At 37.7% G+C, this 14,423-nt stretch overlaps 1 protein-coding gene across 1 annotated transcript; it reads left to right on the top strand.

Moving 5' to 3' along the window:
• The first annotated feature begins 1,159 nt into the window (after positions 1-1,159).
• Positions 1,160-14,423, top strand: CD180 (CD180 molecule). The gene is made up of 3 exons (XM_070736360.1): positions 1,160-1,249; positions 11,526-11,692; positions 12,703-14,423. Exons 1-3 carry the CDS (start codon positions 1,160-1,162, stop codon positions 14,417-14,419), a joined length of 1,974 nt encoding a protein of 657 aa, XP_070592461.1. The 3' UTR covers positions 14,420-14,423.

Consider the following 14,423-nt stretch of genomic DNA (forward strand, 5'->3'; position numbering starts at 1 on the left):
AATCTAAAAACAACCAAAAGATAACATTGATAGGAATGCATATATGATGTAGATTCATCTGTAAATATGACTGTATTGTTTTAAAAACGGAAAAATTTAATAAATATATTTATATATAAAAAAAGAATACCTTTTGGCTTTACTAGTTTTCAGTAACTACCACTTGGAAGTAAGCAGTCTCTGAAAATACATGTCATAATACATGGTGTGCAGAGATTTGGATTTGTCTTTAGTTCGTATCTTCTGAATTCGTATCTCCTGAATTACTTTATCCCAGGACCTCTGGAGACCTATTTATTTTTCTCCTGCCTTGATTTTGAGTCAGGCCAAGGCCACCTACAGTAGAATCTCCATTATCTGACATTTTCGGCTATCCAACTATCAGCCTCCCCATTTATGTCAGATAATCGAGACTCTATTGTAATGATTTTGTCACTTTTGTTCTCTGGCACAATAATCATTATATCCTTTGTTCACAAATACTGCTTGATATGTCTCTGGACTAGATAATTTGAACAAAAAATGAAAGTGGAAGAAATTATTAGGAGATTCATAACAGGAACCTAAGCTTTTGTCTTCCAGCAAAACATATTTTATTCCATGGTATTCCATTCTGTTCTCATGTTTCCCAGTCCTTTATTACATGTTCACTAACCAGCCAATCCTCCACCACTTATTTGGCTCCCTCTAATAAGTTATTAGTGGGACATACAATACCATCTAAACAACTGTATCCCTACCCAATTCCTAGATACAAAAGTACTGATGTTTTCAAGAAATAATATGCTCTGAAAACTCAATTATTTAAGAGCATCCATTTTATACTTGGAATGTCATTCTTCATAGAAGAATATGTTTTAAGATTGGCTGAAAAATATAGCACGTTTCTCACAAGGTTATGAAAATTTTCACCTAATTTATAGCAAAAAATGGTAGAAGTATTTAGGAGAAAACCAAAAGTGAAAAAAAGAGCCAGAAGAGGAACTGAAAAAAATTCACGCTTCACAAAAATCCTTTGAGTGTTTAAAGAGGAAACGACGTCTTTTTCAGGCCCTCTTGAAGCATTAAATTCAAAATGCCTTTTCTGAACTCCACGCTAGAAAATTATTTTTCATCCGTCTTCCATTACAGGCGTGTGGAGAATCTAATCAAAGCCTTAATGGTTTGCTGCACATATTGCTGGCTTCTGATGGGGCTTTTAGGTCTTAGCTATGAAGTCTCCAAACCCCTCAATCAGATGTGCACTGAGGTGAGTGATCACTTATTTGTCTTTCTATTGGGAGAAAAGTAGCTTCAAGAAAGAATCAATAATTAATTTGGGAGCAGTGAATACTTGCATGCTAACACTGGGTCATTGAAGGGCTCAAAGTCCTCTGGTGGGTGAAACAGAAAAATACGCAGATAAATGCAGTCCTTTCGGAGCACATTTGTGGTACAGAAAGAAAATTTGCTTCCCTCCCCTTCAAATCAGATTGACTTTGCACCCATTCTTACAGTTAGTTGTGATTCTCTCCTATATCTTTTCTTCTATTCCTATATCCTTTCTCTATTCTTTCATTAAACATAGAAACATAGAAGACTGACGGCAGAAAAAGACCTCATGATCCATCTAGTCTGCCCTTAAACTATTTCCTGTATTTTTATCTTAGGATGGATCTATGTTTATCCCAGGCATGTTTAAATTCAGTTACTGTGGATTTACCAACCACGTCTGCTGGAAGTTTGTTCCAAGGATCTACTACTCTTTCAGTAAAATAATATTTTCTCATGTTGCTTTTGATCTTTCCCCCAACTAACTTCAGATTGTTTCCCCTTGTTCTTGTGTTCACTTTCCTGTTAAAAACACTTCCCTCCTGAACCTTATTTAACCCTTTGACATATTTAAGTGTTTCGATCATGTCCCCCCTTTTCCTTCTGTCCTCCAGACTATACAGATTGAGTTCATTAAGTCTTTCCTGATACGTTTTATGCTTAAGACCTTCCACCATTCTCGTAGCCTGTCTTTGGACCCGTTCAATTTTGTCAATATCTTTTTGTAGGTGAGGTCTCCAGAACTGAACACAGTATTCCAAGTGCGGTCTCACCAGCGCTCCATATAGCGGGATCACAATCTTGTGATTGATATATCTTATTCCTATATCTTATTCCTATATCCTATATCTTTATTCCTATATTTTATTCCTATATCTCTTCTATTCTTTCTCTGATATATTTTACTACAAGTATATCCTCTATAACCTTCGTTGACAAAATAAATAAATAAAAATAAATAAATTCTATTTTATTAGTTTCCTATTCATAGTGATACATGTTGGCTAGACAGAATCGTGTGCCTGCTTAGAAGCAGATAACATTTTGAAATTCCCACATAGGCAATTCGAGGCAATAAACAAGCAAGCAAGCAGGTTGAGGTGGTCTATCTCTTCTTTATTTTTGGCCAAGAACCTTAAAACAAATAGGACCGATGGAGATTGGAGATGAGAGAAGATCCGCTGTTTAAGACACCGTGTGGAGTTTACAGGCACCGCTTGGAATTGGCATGTGCAGGAAACATTTGCCAAATGTTGCTGGACTAAGAGGGGCTACGAGGAAAACAGACCATTGGCACTTTTTATCTACGTGCACCAGGGGCTGTTGAACAGGTGCTTGGGTTTATAAGCAGTTTATATGCACCTCATTTCTGCACAACTAGACCTTGGGGTGTGATGCTTCTCATGGCACACTTACGCTCACTAACACAGATATTTTTTTAATAGCTGTTACAGAAAAGGCTAGCGGCCTCAGATTCCCTCTGGCTTTTTAAGTTGATCAAGTGATTGCTTTCTTGATATGTAACACACATAGACACACACACACACACAAAACCACCCAAACACCAAAAATGACTTGGCACATGTATGAATGGTAGTAATGAAGTATTTTGCAAAATGTTGTACAAAGCTTTTGTCCATTCACAGTTTCATCTTTTATAATGGCTATTTCTTTGTCATAATTAATATTTTTATTGATTTTTATCATATACATATATCCTTAATTTTTTCCTTTTATACTTTTATCTCCCATCTGCTTTCCTTCTATATTTCTTACTACTCCCTCTATCTTCCTCTCTCCCTTCTACCTTCTTTCTCCTCTCTCCATCTTTCCTACTTCCCTCCTCTTTCCTCCCACCCTTCCCTTCTACTTCTTCTTCTTCCCTCTTATCCTTCCCTGAGTACATCTTGATCCATTTTATGATTGGCAGACGGGAAGTTCAGAAGTCCTGACTCATTACAACATCAGAGCTATAATTATATTTGTGTCTTTCCCTTTATCCCTATATATATAAAATTAAAGGTGGTAAACTCAGGCAACAAAAATAGGAGGAAGAAAACTGCATTAAATTAATAGTAGATATACCTAGAAGAATATTATACACACACATATATAATATTCTTCTAGGTATATCTACTATTAGTTTAATACAGCCTCCTTCCTCCTATTTTTGTCGCCTGGGTTTACCACCTTTAATTTTCAACTTTCTTCCAAATTAATTGCTATAGCTTATCTTTCAGACATATTCAGTATCTCTTATACCTCTTAATTTTAAGTCTATTCCTTCCTCTCCTCACTTTATATCTTTATCATCATTCAGGTTTTTTAATTCTACTATATTCCCATTCACTGGTTGATAACATTGTAAGATCCCCATAACACAAAGTCCAACTTATAGATTTTATGATTTTATATAATGACCTTTAAAAGTAATAATTACACAAATCTTATATCATTCCACCAAAATCAATAATCATCTGAATCATTTTCAGTGTTAATTCAAGTTTGTAAATGATACAAATCTTATTTAAAACAAATCATATACAGTAGAGAAGGGAAATATTTGTTCAAATTGTATATCCTTCCAACAATTGACCTACTGAAGCCTCTGACTGTTGTTTTGACTGCTCCTGCAGCAATTATCTGAATTATTTTTTTTTAAAAAAAAATAGAATTTACTGGGTTTTGGATTGTGTTTTGGATTATGACTCAGTGCTCCAACCTGGTCCAGATGTAAAAGTCAAAATCCAGGGCCAGGAACAGATTTTTCCAGATTTGCTGTGCAATGACTGATAACAATGATAAAGAATGGCAATATAGAAGGCAACAGGTTTGATTGGTGTTTATATCTTGCTGCAGTCAAAGTCAGCTCTCAGCAGTTTGCATAACTTAAGTAGGCAGAACTAACTTTTTATGATAAAATTAATATAAACAGTGAAAATAAATAAAACAAAATCAAAACCCCAAATTCTAATTAACCATAGGTCAAGTCTAACCAGAATGGTATTTGGAAAAGCTTCAGTCTTCAGCAACTTTCTGAATGTTCTTTGTAAAGGAGCCAAGCTCACCTCTACCTCCTTTCACTTCCTCAAAAGTGGTAGACTAAGAATAATTTATCCCAACATGACTAATAGGCCAGGCAGATTCAAAGGGAAGCAAGCTACCCATTTTTGTCCTTGGCTGCATTGAAGGACAATATGTATATCTGATCAGCACCTAATATATTACAAGTATTAGATCCTGGGTCATCAACCAAGCACCCTTCCTCTTTCTGTATTTTAAGAAAATATCTCTATATAGAGATTCGTTTATGCATATTAGACATTAAATATGAATTTCTTTTAAATTGTATTACTAGTTCTTGCAACAAGGCTGGAATTACTCTCACATGAGTCTATTAGAGAGTATGATTTCCCTTCCCATATTTTAATATTTTCTTTTTACTAGCCCTGAAAATATTTCCCATAGCAGTTGAATAATCTTAAAATAACCTGGAAAGATTACAAATGAAACTTTGAATATAGATTATATGATCATACCAAGAAAGAACCTGGTTTTTTGAGTTTTTATTCCTTCAGCTTCCCAGCAAGTATATTGTATTTTTATTTTTCTCTTTTGACTTGCACTGATACTTTCTCATTTTGCTTTGAAGATAGGCAATTGGCACCATGCATAAGGCACTCCAAAAAAATATTTTCTTTTTTGCAGTCACTCACCAACCAAAACAGGCAATTTTCCATCTACATTCATTGGTTTGACATTCACCCATGAAGAAAACTTCCAGTCAAAACCCCAAAAGGAATTGTATATTGATAATCCTACTGCTCCTTCTTTAGTAATTCCAGAACACTTTACTAAGTTTCTGGGGATATTCAGTCTATGCTCAGCAAGACTACAATAGGGGAATATTTCAAAAAGTACCAATTATTCCCATAGTTCACAAGGATCCATTCTCTAGCTTTTCCCATGAAACTTCTTTTGAGTGTGATAGTTTACCTGTTCAAAACCAAGTGCTCTTAGGATTTTATTTGGGGAGTTTTCCATTCTGAAAAGTTAGTTATAACAAAAGTTTGGTTGATGTGGGTCTTACAGCAGAAATATCTAAATGAAGTATTAGATGAGAAGATCTCTCTTGGTCTCCCATACAAACTCCTATTTTTTAAAAAAGAATGTTATAGCACATCAATTTATAATAATTTATATGTATTGACTTAAACAGTCCATCAAATCAATTTGATCTGCTCCTAAATCCATAGCCTCAGTAACATAGTAATACAAATGTTTTCCTAAGCTGTTCTCAGTTCCCCGGTTCCCCCCAAAACAAGACATCTCCTGATAATAAGCCCAATCGGACTTTTGAGTACATGGCAATAAGATCAAAAACTTATTTCAGGGTTCAAAATATATATATATATAAACGGTCTTATTTTTGAGGAAACACAGTACAGTGTTCCCTTGATTTTCGCGGGTTCGAACTTTACGGAACGTCTATACCACGGTTTTTCAAAAATATTAATTAAAAAATACTTTGCAGTTTTCCCCCCTATACCATGGTTTTTCCTACCTGATGACATCATATGTCATTGCCAAATTTTCGTCTGCCTTTAAAAAACATTTTTTTAATAAACTTTAAGAAATAAACATGGTGAGTAATAATCTAAATGGTTGCTAAGGGAATGGGAAATTGTAATTTAGGGGTTTAAAGTGTTAAGGGAAGGCTTGGGATACTGTTCATAGCCAAAAATAGTGTATTTACTTCCGCATCTCAACTTCGTGGAAATTCGACTTTCGCGGGCGGTCTCGGAACGCATCCCCCACGAAAATCGAGGGAACACTGTATATTAAAAAAAACACAAGCAATCAAGCAAAGCAAATGAAAAACTACATTGGTATCTAGATAGGAAATGTTTAGAACCAATTTCATCGTATTTATTTTCTAAGGTTTTTTTTCTTTCATGAATGAATGGATGGATATGATATTACATTTCCTAAAATATAATGAATATTACATTTCTTCAACTATTCAAAAAAAAAAAAAATTAGAGCGAGTAATTCTGAAAAAAGTCAATGCCCACAGTGGAAAAGCAGGGGCTCTGTAATATTGGAAATAAAGGAAGGAAAATCAGCTCCCACCTGCAGAAAATATAAGCAAAGCAATACTCTGTCCGTCTTACCAACATTCCATCTCCTGTCCTCTAAACCAGCGTTTCCCAACCTTGGCAATTTGAAGATATGAGGACTTCAACTCCCAGAATTCCCCAGCCAGCGAATGCTGGGAGTTGAAGTCCAGATATCTCCAAGTTGCCAAGGTTGGGAAACACTGCTCCAAACTTGGCAACTTTAAGAGTTGAAGTCTATAAGTCTCAAAATTGCCAAGGTTGGAGATCCCTGCTTTAAACCTGCTGTGTTGGGTTAGTGAATTTGCAACTTTCTGTGAGAGCAGATTCTTTGGGACTAGTCCCAACAAGATATTTGCTGGAACATGTGTGATTACTTACATTATCATTTTCCATAGGATGGTTTTTCCAGGTGCCATCTAAAACATCTATCTATTTGTGATAGATCAAGTTTTCTATAGCAGTGATGGTGAACCTTTTTCTTATGTTCCAAAAATGGGAGTGTGTGTGCATGCTAGTGTACACGTGTGCCAGCACAAAATCCTGTGTCACATTGCACATGTGCGCATATCCATGCATACGCCCTCCCGCTGAGCTGTTTTTCACCCTCAGGCTTCCCTGAAGCCTACAGAGTGCAAAAAATGGCCCAGAAGTTCAGAAAAGGGATTTTCAGTTTGTCCATTGGACTGTTTTTTGCCCTGGGGAGGGCGAAAATGGCCTTTCCCAAGACCTAAAATCAGCTGGCCAGCACATGCCTGTGCACTGGAGCTGACAAAGGGCATCAATTCGCGTTCCCTCAGATATGGTTCTGCGTGCCAACTGTGACACATGTGCCATAGGTTCGTCATAGATTCTATAGGCTCTATTGTATTTAGACAAAGTATTTTGAAAGAAATTAAAACTATTAAAATGCTTTATAAAAATAATTGTCTTTAGTTATGCTCTTTCTGTTCACTTTCTAATTGATATTTCTAATTGTTCTCTTCCTGACAGGAAAATTATATCCTAGCTGAAGAAAATTGTATTCTGTGACAATTATAGTTAGTAACTTTTTATCCAAGATTTTGAGAAATTCACGCTAGAATTGAATGCACTATGTTTTACTTAGTTATTTATTGTGTAACATGGTAGGGAATCCCGTCAGCAGTTATATTATATAGAGGAATGTTTTCAAGGTCATGTACACATAGTATAACCATCATTTTTCAATCATTTATCATTTGTTGAACTGTCAACTTATTGTGAACTCTCTACATTAAAAATGAGTAGAAAACCTATATGTGATTACTATTTCACATTGAGATCTTCATTGTCCATGAGACACTATCAAAAACTCCTGTAAGCCACATTTCATAACAGCGTATAAAATCATGAACTTTCAATATCATTCATCTGAATGTTATCCTATAATACTGATGGTCCTTTTTGTCTTTTGGAAAAAAAATGGGTCCATTATATGGCAGCAGCAACAGACAAATGACATTAATATAAATTTTAGTGAAGTGTCAATAACTGAAAAAAAATACTGTTAGCATTAATTTTTAAAAGAAGTGTTAAACAGAGGGGCAAAATGTCATTCTGTGATCATTTTTATTCATTCCAGAAGGTGTTTAATTTGGTGTAACCTACCCTCCCTCCACACAGGTAATGAAAGTTTACGTCAGATTCCCAGCAGTGTCATTTTTAATGAGAGCTCTGTTTTGTCCCTGATAGTTTAAAAAAGAGTAGGGTTTAGGTTTCAGATGTGTTCAGATATTTAGCTCCATGTTGGCATGTCTACCAGGGGCAAAATGCTCCTGGTTCGCTTGTGCCTGTGGGTCATTGTGAAAGGAGCGTGAGATTCCGCCAGTGAAGGGCTACCAAATATTTTATTACCACACTGTGGGTGTGGCTTATTCAGGACGCCCTGCGTTTGCCCAGGTTCACCTGGTGCACCAGTTGTGGCCCTATTTGGACCGGGAGTCACTGCTCACAGTCACTCATGCCCTCATCACCTCGAGGCTCAACTACTGTAATGCTCTCTACCTTTGAAGAGTGTTCAGAAACTTCAGATCATGCAGAATGCAGCTGCGAGAGCAATCATGGGCTTTCCCAAATATGCCCATGTTACTCCAACACTCCGCAGTCTGCATTGGTTACCAGTTTCCAGTCACAATTCAAAGTGTTGGTCATCACCTATAAAGCCCTCCATGGCACCGGACCAGGGTATCTATGGGACCACCTTCTGCCGCATGAATCCCAGCGACCGGTTAGGTCCCACAGAGTTGGTCTCCTCCGGGTCCCGTCAACTAAACAATGTCATTTGGCGGGACCCAGGGGAAGAGCCTTCTCTGTGGTGGCTCCGACCCTCTGGAATCGTCTCCCTCCAGAGATCAGAACTGCCCCCACCCTCCTTGCCTTTTGTAAACTCCTTAAAACCCACCTCTGTCGTGAGGCATGGGGGAACTGAAACATTTCCCCCTGCCTATGTAGTTCTTTGTGTATGATATGACTGTATGTATGTTTTTTTAAAATACTGTATATATATTGGGGTTTCTTGTTTTTTAGAATTTTTAAATGTATTATTGTTATTTTCGATTCTAACTATTAGATTTGTCATTATGTATTATTTTTCTCATTGCTGTAAGCCGCCCTGAGTCTAGGGAAAGGGGCGGCATACAAATCTAATAAATAATAATAATAAATAATAATTTTCTTTCAACATTTTTCAATGCAAATTGGGTGATCTGAGGTGGAGCTCAATTTTTGCCACCCCACTGCATTGCCCCCCCATCCGGGGTAGGCAATGGCCCACCCCTGGGCTCCGCCCACCCACTGGACGCCACAATTTGTGTTCTTTTACCCACTGTGTATGCACAGAATGCTTTGTGCATGCACAGAGGGTAAAAGAACCCAAATGGCCGTGTCTGGGTGGGTGGGCAGAGCCTCACGCTCCATTTGCAACCGGCTCTCCGACAACCCACAGGCACGAGTGAACCGGGAGCATTTCATCCCTGATATTTACTTAAAGTACAATGGTTTTATGAAAAACATAAAACGTTAAAAACATAAAAACATACATTCAGATACAGGTGGTGGACAGATTTGGAATCCAGGTTTGTGAAGCTCCCTTCGAACAGTTTTTGGGGAAACTGGGTTCTGTACATGTCTATCGAGCTCTGCAGTGATTGTAGGAGCTGTGGTCTTGCGATCCGCTCTAACAATTTGCTTTAGAGTCCGACAGTCTCCCTCAGACAACTTCGACTTTTGACCAGACCTGTCCTTGCCTGAGGACGTTTTCCCTTTTCTTTCAAAAGCAGTCATTACTTTTGAGACATTACCTCTTGAAACGCCAAACATTCGGGCACTTTCTGTTACACTAGCGCCTGCCATTCAAGCACCAACAATTTGGCCTCTTTGAAAGTCTGAGAGGTCTGCCATTTCTAGAAGGTTATAACCAATTTCCTTACATTTCTGTAAAAAAAACAAGGTAGTTTAAAAAAATATATCAAATAACAGAATTTAAAAAAACATTAAAATATGTCATTTTGATTGATTTGAACATGTTCAAGCATTATGACGCCAAAAGTCAAGTGTTTCCATTTTATGTCCACTCCCTGTATATTGATAGTTCTCAATTTATAACCATTTGTTAAGTGACTTTCAAATTTATAATGGCACAGAAAAAAAAATTCACTCTAAAAACCATTGCAGCATCTCCAAAGTCATGTTTTCAAGCTTTGGGTGCTTGGCAACCAGCATCTATTTACCAGGATTGTAACATCCAGGGCAGAGGTGGGTTCCGTATCGTTTTGCTGCCAGTTCGCTCAGGGTCATGCCCCTACAGAAATAAAAATTAGTTTCTCCGCATGCGCATAAGCAAAGTCTAAGATGGTGGCGCCGACAGAACCAGCTCTGTGATGTCATCACCATTTACTAACAGTTCTAAAGAACCAGTTAGAACCAATAGGGACCCGTCTCTGATCCAGGGTCCTGAGATTGTCATTTGCAACTTTCATAAGAAGTTTCTGACAGGCAAAGTCAATGGGAAAGCCAGTTTCACTGAACAACTGCATAATTTATTTATTTACTTAATTTGACTTCTATGTCGCCCAATCCCTCTTCTGCCGCACGAATCCCAGCGACCAGTTAGGTCCCACAGAGTTGGCCTTCTCTGGGTCCCGTCAACTAAACTATGTCATTTGGCAGGACCCAGGGGAAGAGCCTTCTCTGTGGTGACCCCGACCCTTTGGAACCAACTCCCCCCAGATATCAGAGTTGCCCCCACCCTCCTTGCCTTTCGTAAGCTCCTTAAAACCCACCTCCGTCGTCAGGCATGGGGGAATTGAGACTTTCCCTCCCCCGAGGCTTATAAAATGTATGCATGGTATGTTAGTATGTATAATTGGTTTCTAAATTGGGGTTTTAAATTAACTTAAATATTAGATTTGTTTACATTGTATTATTATTGCTGTTAGCCGCCCCGAGTCTGCGGAGAGGGGCGGCATACAAATCTGATTAATAAATAAATAAATAAATAAATAAGTAAATAAGTAAATAAATAAATAAATAAATCCCGAAGGACTCAGGGTGGCTTACAACAGTATAAAATGACAAGTAACAATAACAATAAAAAGAAGTCAAGAAATATGAACTAATTTCTAAAATCTTAATTAAAACTTAAAAACAGTTCAACAACACACGTACTAGTCATTCACACCAATTCATGTACATGGACAATCTAGTAGTTGATTTAGGGCCTCCAGGCCTGCCGGCATAGCCAGGTCTTCGTGGCCTTACGAAAAGGCAGCAGGGTGGGGGTTGTACGGACCTCGGGGGGGGAGTTGATTCCATAGAGTCGGGGCAGCAACAGAGAAGGCCCTCCTCCACCTGCATTGTTTAGCTACGGGACCTGGAGGAAACCAACTCTGTGTGCTCTAATTGGTCTCTGTGAGGTATGTGGCAGGAGACGGTCCTGTAAATAATCTTGCTTACCAACATGTCAGAAAATGGGGCATGACTCAGTTAACAACTGTCTTGCTTAGCAACTGAAAATCTGGGCTCAAGGGCTGCTTGTGATGACGTACTGGTATCTAACTTGATATATAATTTTTACAGTATTTTATTAATAGAAGCTACAGTTGTGAAGGTTTGGGACTGACAGAGCTTCCAGGAGAACTGCCTTTCACGACTGAAGTTCTTGATTTCAGCTTCAACTTCCTACCTCTGCTTCAGCAATCCACATTCAGCAGGTTGAAGGCCCTGGTGCACTTAGACTTAACAAGGTAGATACATTGACTGAATTTTTATACTACCCAGTTGTAGAATGATCTGGCAAGTTTCATGAAGTTAAAACAAACAACACTGTATAAAAAGAACAACATGACATCCTTCCACAGCACCCCACATTTAAAGATATTCACTCAAATGCTCAATCAAAACCTAGAAACACTGGTTTTAAAGAATTTATCGAAAGCGGGCAAAGTGGAGGTCATAGGAATTTCCCGTGGGAAGCTATTCCAATAGATCAGGGGTAGGCAAAGTTGGCTCTTCTATGACTTGTGGACTTCAACTCCCAGAATTCCTGAGCCAATCATGCTAGCTCAGGAATTCTGGGAGTTGAAGTCCATATGTCATAGAAGAGCCAAATTTGCCTACCCCTGCAATAGACAGAGACTGCAACAGAGAGGGTTCACCTTCAACTATCTATGCTCTGAGTTTCCCCCCATATCTTGTTTTTGTTCTTAGGTCTTTTCATATTTTGCTGTTGTGGATGAAGTTCTAAATGTCTCAATAATAGTTGCAATCATTTTTAACAATTAGAGTTCTAGAAAACATGAAAACCTGCAGTTCTTTGATAATAAAGGCATCTCTATATGTACCTTTATGTATTCTTGTAAAGCATTTTTTCATGTAATATTTGACATTAGCTTTCAAATGTTACCAGATTGTCCTGTACTTTCATACAGAAATTTTCTAGTGTGTTTTTCAAGGATTCACTCAGTGAAATAAATTTTAATAAATTTTACTCAGAGTTTGCAAGCTTGTAACATTCCTTCTGAACCTGTAATTGATAGGTATTTGTCTTGTTTAAACAGACATATCATGATGTGCTTTGATAACCATCTAAAATCTGTCAATGTTGATTGGGTCTTTAAACTAATTTTTAAAATTATATGCTTCATTTTACTACCTAGTTACCTAATGATCTGTTGAAGCAAAAATAGGGCATCTATTTCAATTATATCCACAGTTATGCTTCATTTTAACACTGGAATTTCTTTTGTTTCAAAAGGTGTCATATTAATTGGGTATATGAAGGCACTTTCGAAAGCAATGTTTTCCTGGAGACCGTCGTCTTTACTGGAAACAATCTTCTCTTTCTGGCCTCAACAGCATTTATGGGTCCTGAGTGCCTGAAGCATCTTGATCTAACCCAAACAGGGATCTCTAAATTAGCATTTATCCCAACGCAGGATCTACAGAATATAGAAACACTGTTACTAGGAAGCAACCATATCCAAACATTGGAGCTGCTATCAGATTTTCCAACGGGAAAACTCAAACACTTGGATTTACAGAAGAACAATATACAAACGATATCAACTAGAGACATAGAGGCATTAAAAGAAGCTAACAATCTAACTCTCAATCTTAGGGGCAACAAGATTATGCACATAGAGCCCAAGGCTTTTAGTTCATTTTCTTTCCACAGTTTGGACCTTGGCGGTTGTAGTAATATTTCAGTGATCTTGGATGGATTGCAAGGTGTCAGCACTGCGATCCTCTGGCTCGGCACTTTTGGGGATGTAGACAGCCTTCCTATTCAAAAAAGCACATTGCAAGGCGTATGCAATATCTCTGTAGACCATCTCATTCTACAGTATCACTCTTTCCTAGAACCTTTTGGCGATACTTTCCAATGTTTGTCCAAACTGAAAAGATTGGACTTGACCCACACCTCTCTTTCTGAACTACGAAGCCTTCCTCAGATGAATTTACTGAAAGAATTAAATCTCAACTGGAATTACTTTTTGAATCTCTGCAACATCGACTTTTCTGCTTTCCCTTCTCTTACCCATCTCTATATCCAGCGGAATTTTAAGGCCGTGAACTTGGGTTTTGGATGCTTGGAGTCCTTGTCAAAGCTTCAACACCTTGATTTGAGTGGGAGTCACATAGAAAGCCTAAACTGTTGCAGCAACCAACTTCATGGTCTCGTTGGCTTGCAACACCTCAATTTAAGCCACAATTTCAAACTTTCATTCTACAACACAGCATTTAATGAATGTTCTAACTTGAAAGTTCTTGATCTCTCTCACACACGTATTATCATCAATGATTTTCAAGACCCATTCCACAATCTACATTCTTTGCAGATCTTGAACCTTTCTTTTTCTCATATTGATACAAGCAAGCAGAATATTTTGCAAGGTCTAAGCAGCCTCACTGTCTTAAATATGAATGGAAATACCTTTAAAACCGGCACCATTTTCAATGATAACTTTCTTCAAAAAGCACCCAATCTGGAGGTGTTAACTTTAGCTTCTTGCCAATTGATGGTTATAGAAGCTAAAGCATTTTCTGCCCTCAGCAAGTTAAAACACATGGATCTGAACCATAACAATCTCACTGCATTCTGTTCAGATGTGTTTTCCAGCCTCGGGAACATTTATCTCAATTTTGCCAATAATAAGATCCATATTATCCCACATGATTTGTTGACTGGACTATCTGGCCAGAGTATAATCAATTTAAGTTACAATCCACTGGAATGCACCTGTTCTAATATTGGATTATTAACTTGGTACAAGCAGAACATAGATAAAATTGAAGATTCTGAACAGACCTTGTGCGCTAAGCCCAAATCACTAGCAGGCACTAAGCTTTTCTCTATAAATCTGTCCTGTGGATATAGCATTGCACAAATAGCATTGATTACTCTTCTTGTGATAATAGTAATTGCAGTGACCTTCATTTTGATCATGTATGCTTTAAAGCAAAAAAGTTAGCAGA

This window comes from Erythrolamprus reginae, chromosome 2 (genome assembly GCF_031021105.1).
Source record: "Erythrolamprus reginae isolate rEryReg1 chromosome 2, rEryReg1.hap1, whole genome shotgun sequence".
In the NCBI taxonomy this organism is placed as follows: domain Eukaryota; kingdom Metazoa; phylum Chordata; class Lepidosauria; order Squamata; family Dipsadidae; genus Erythrolamprus; species Erythrolamprus reginae.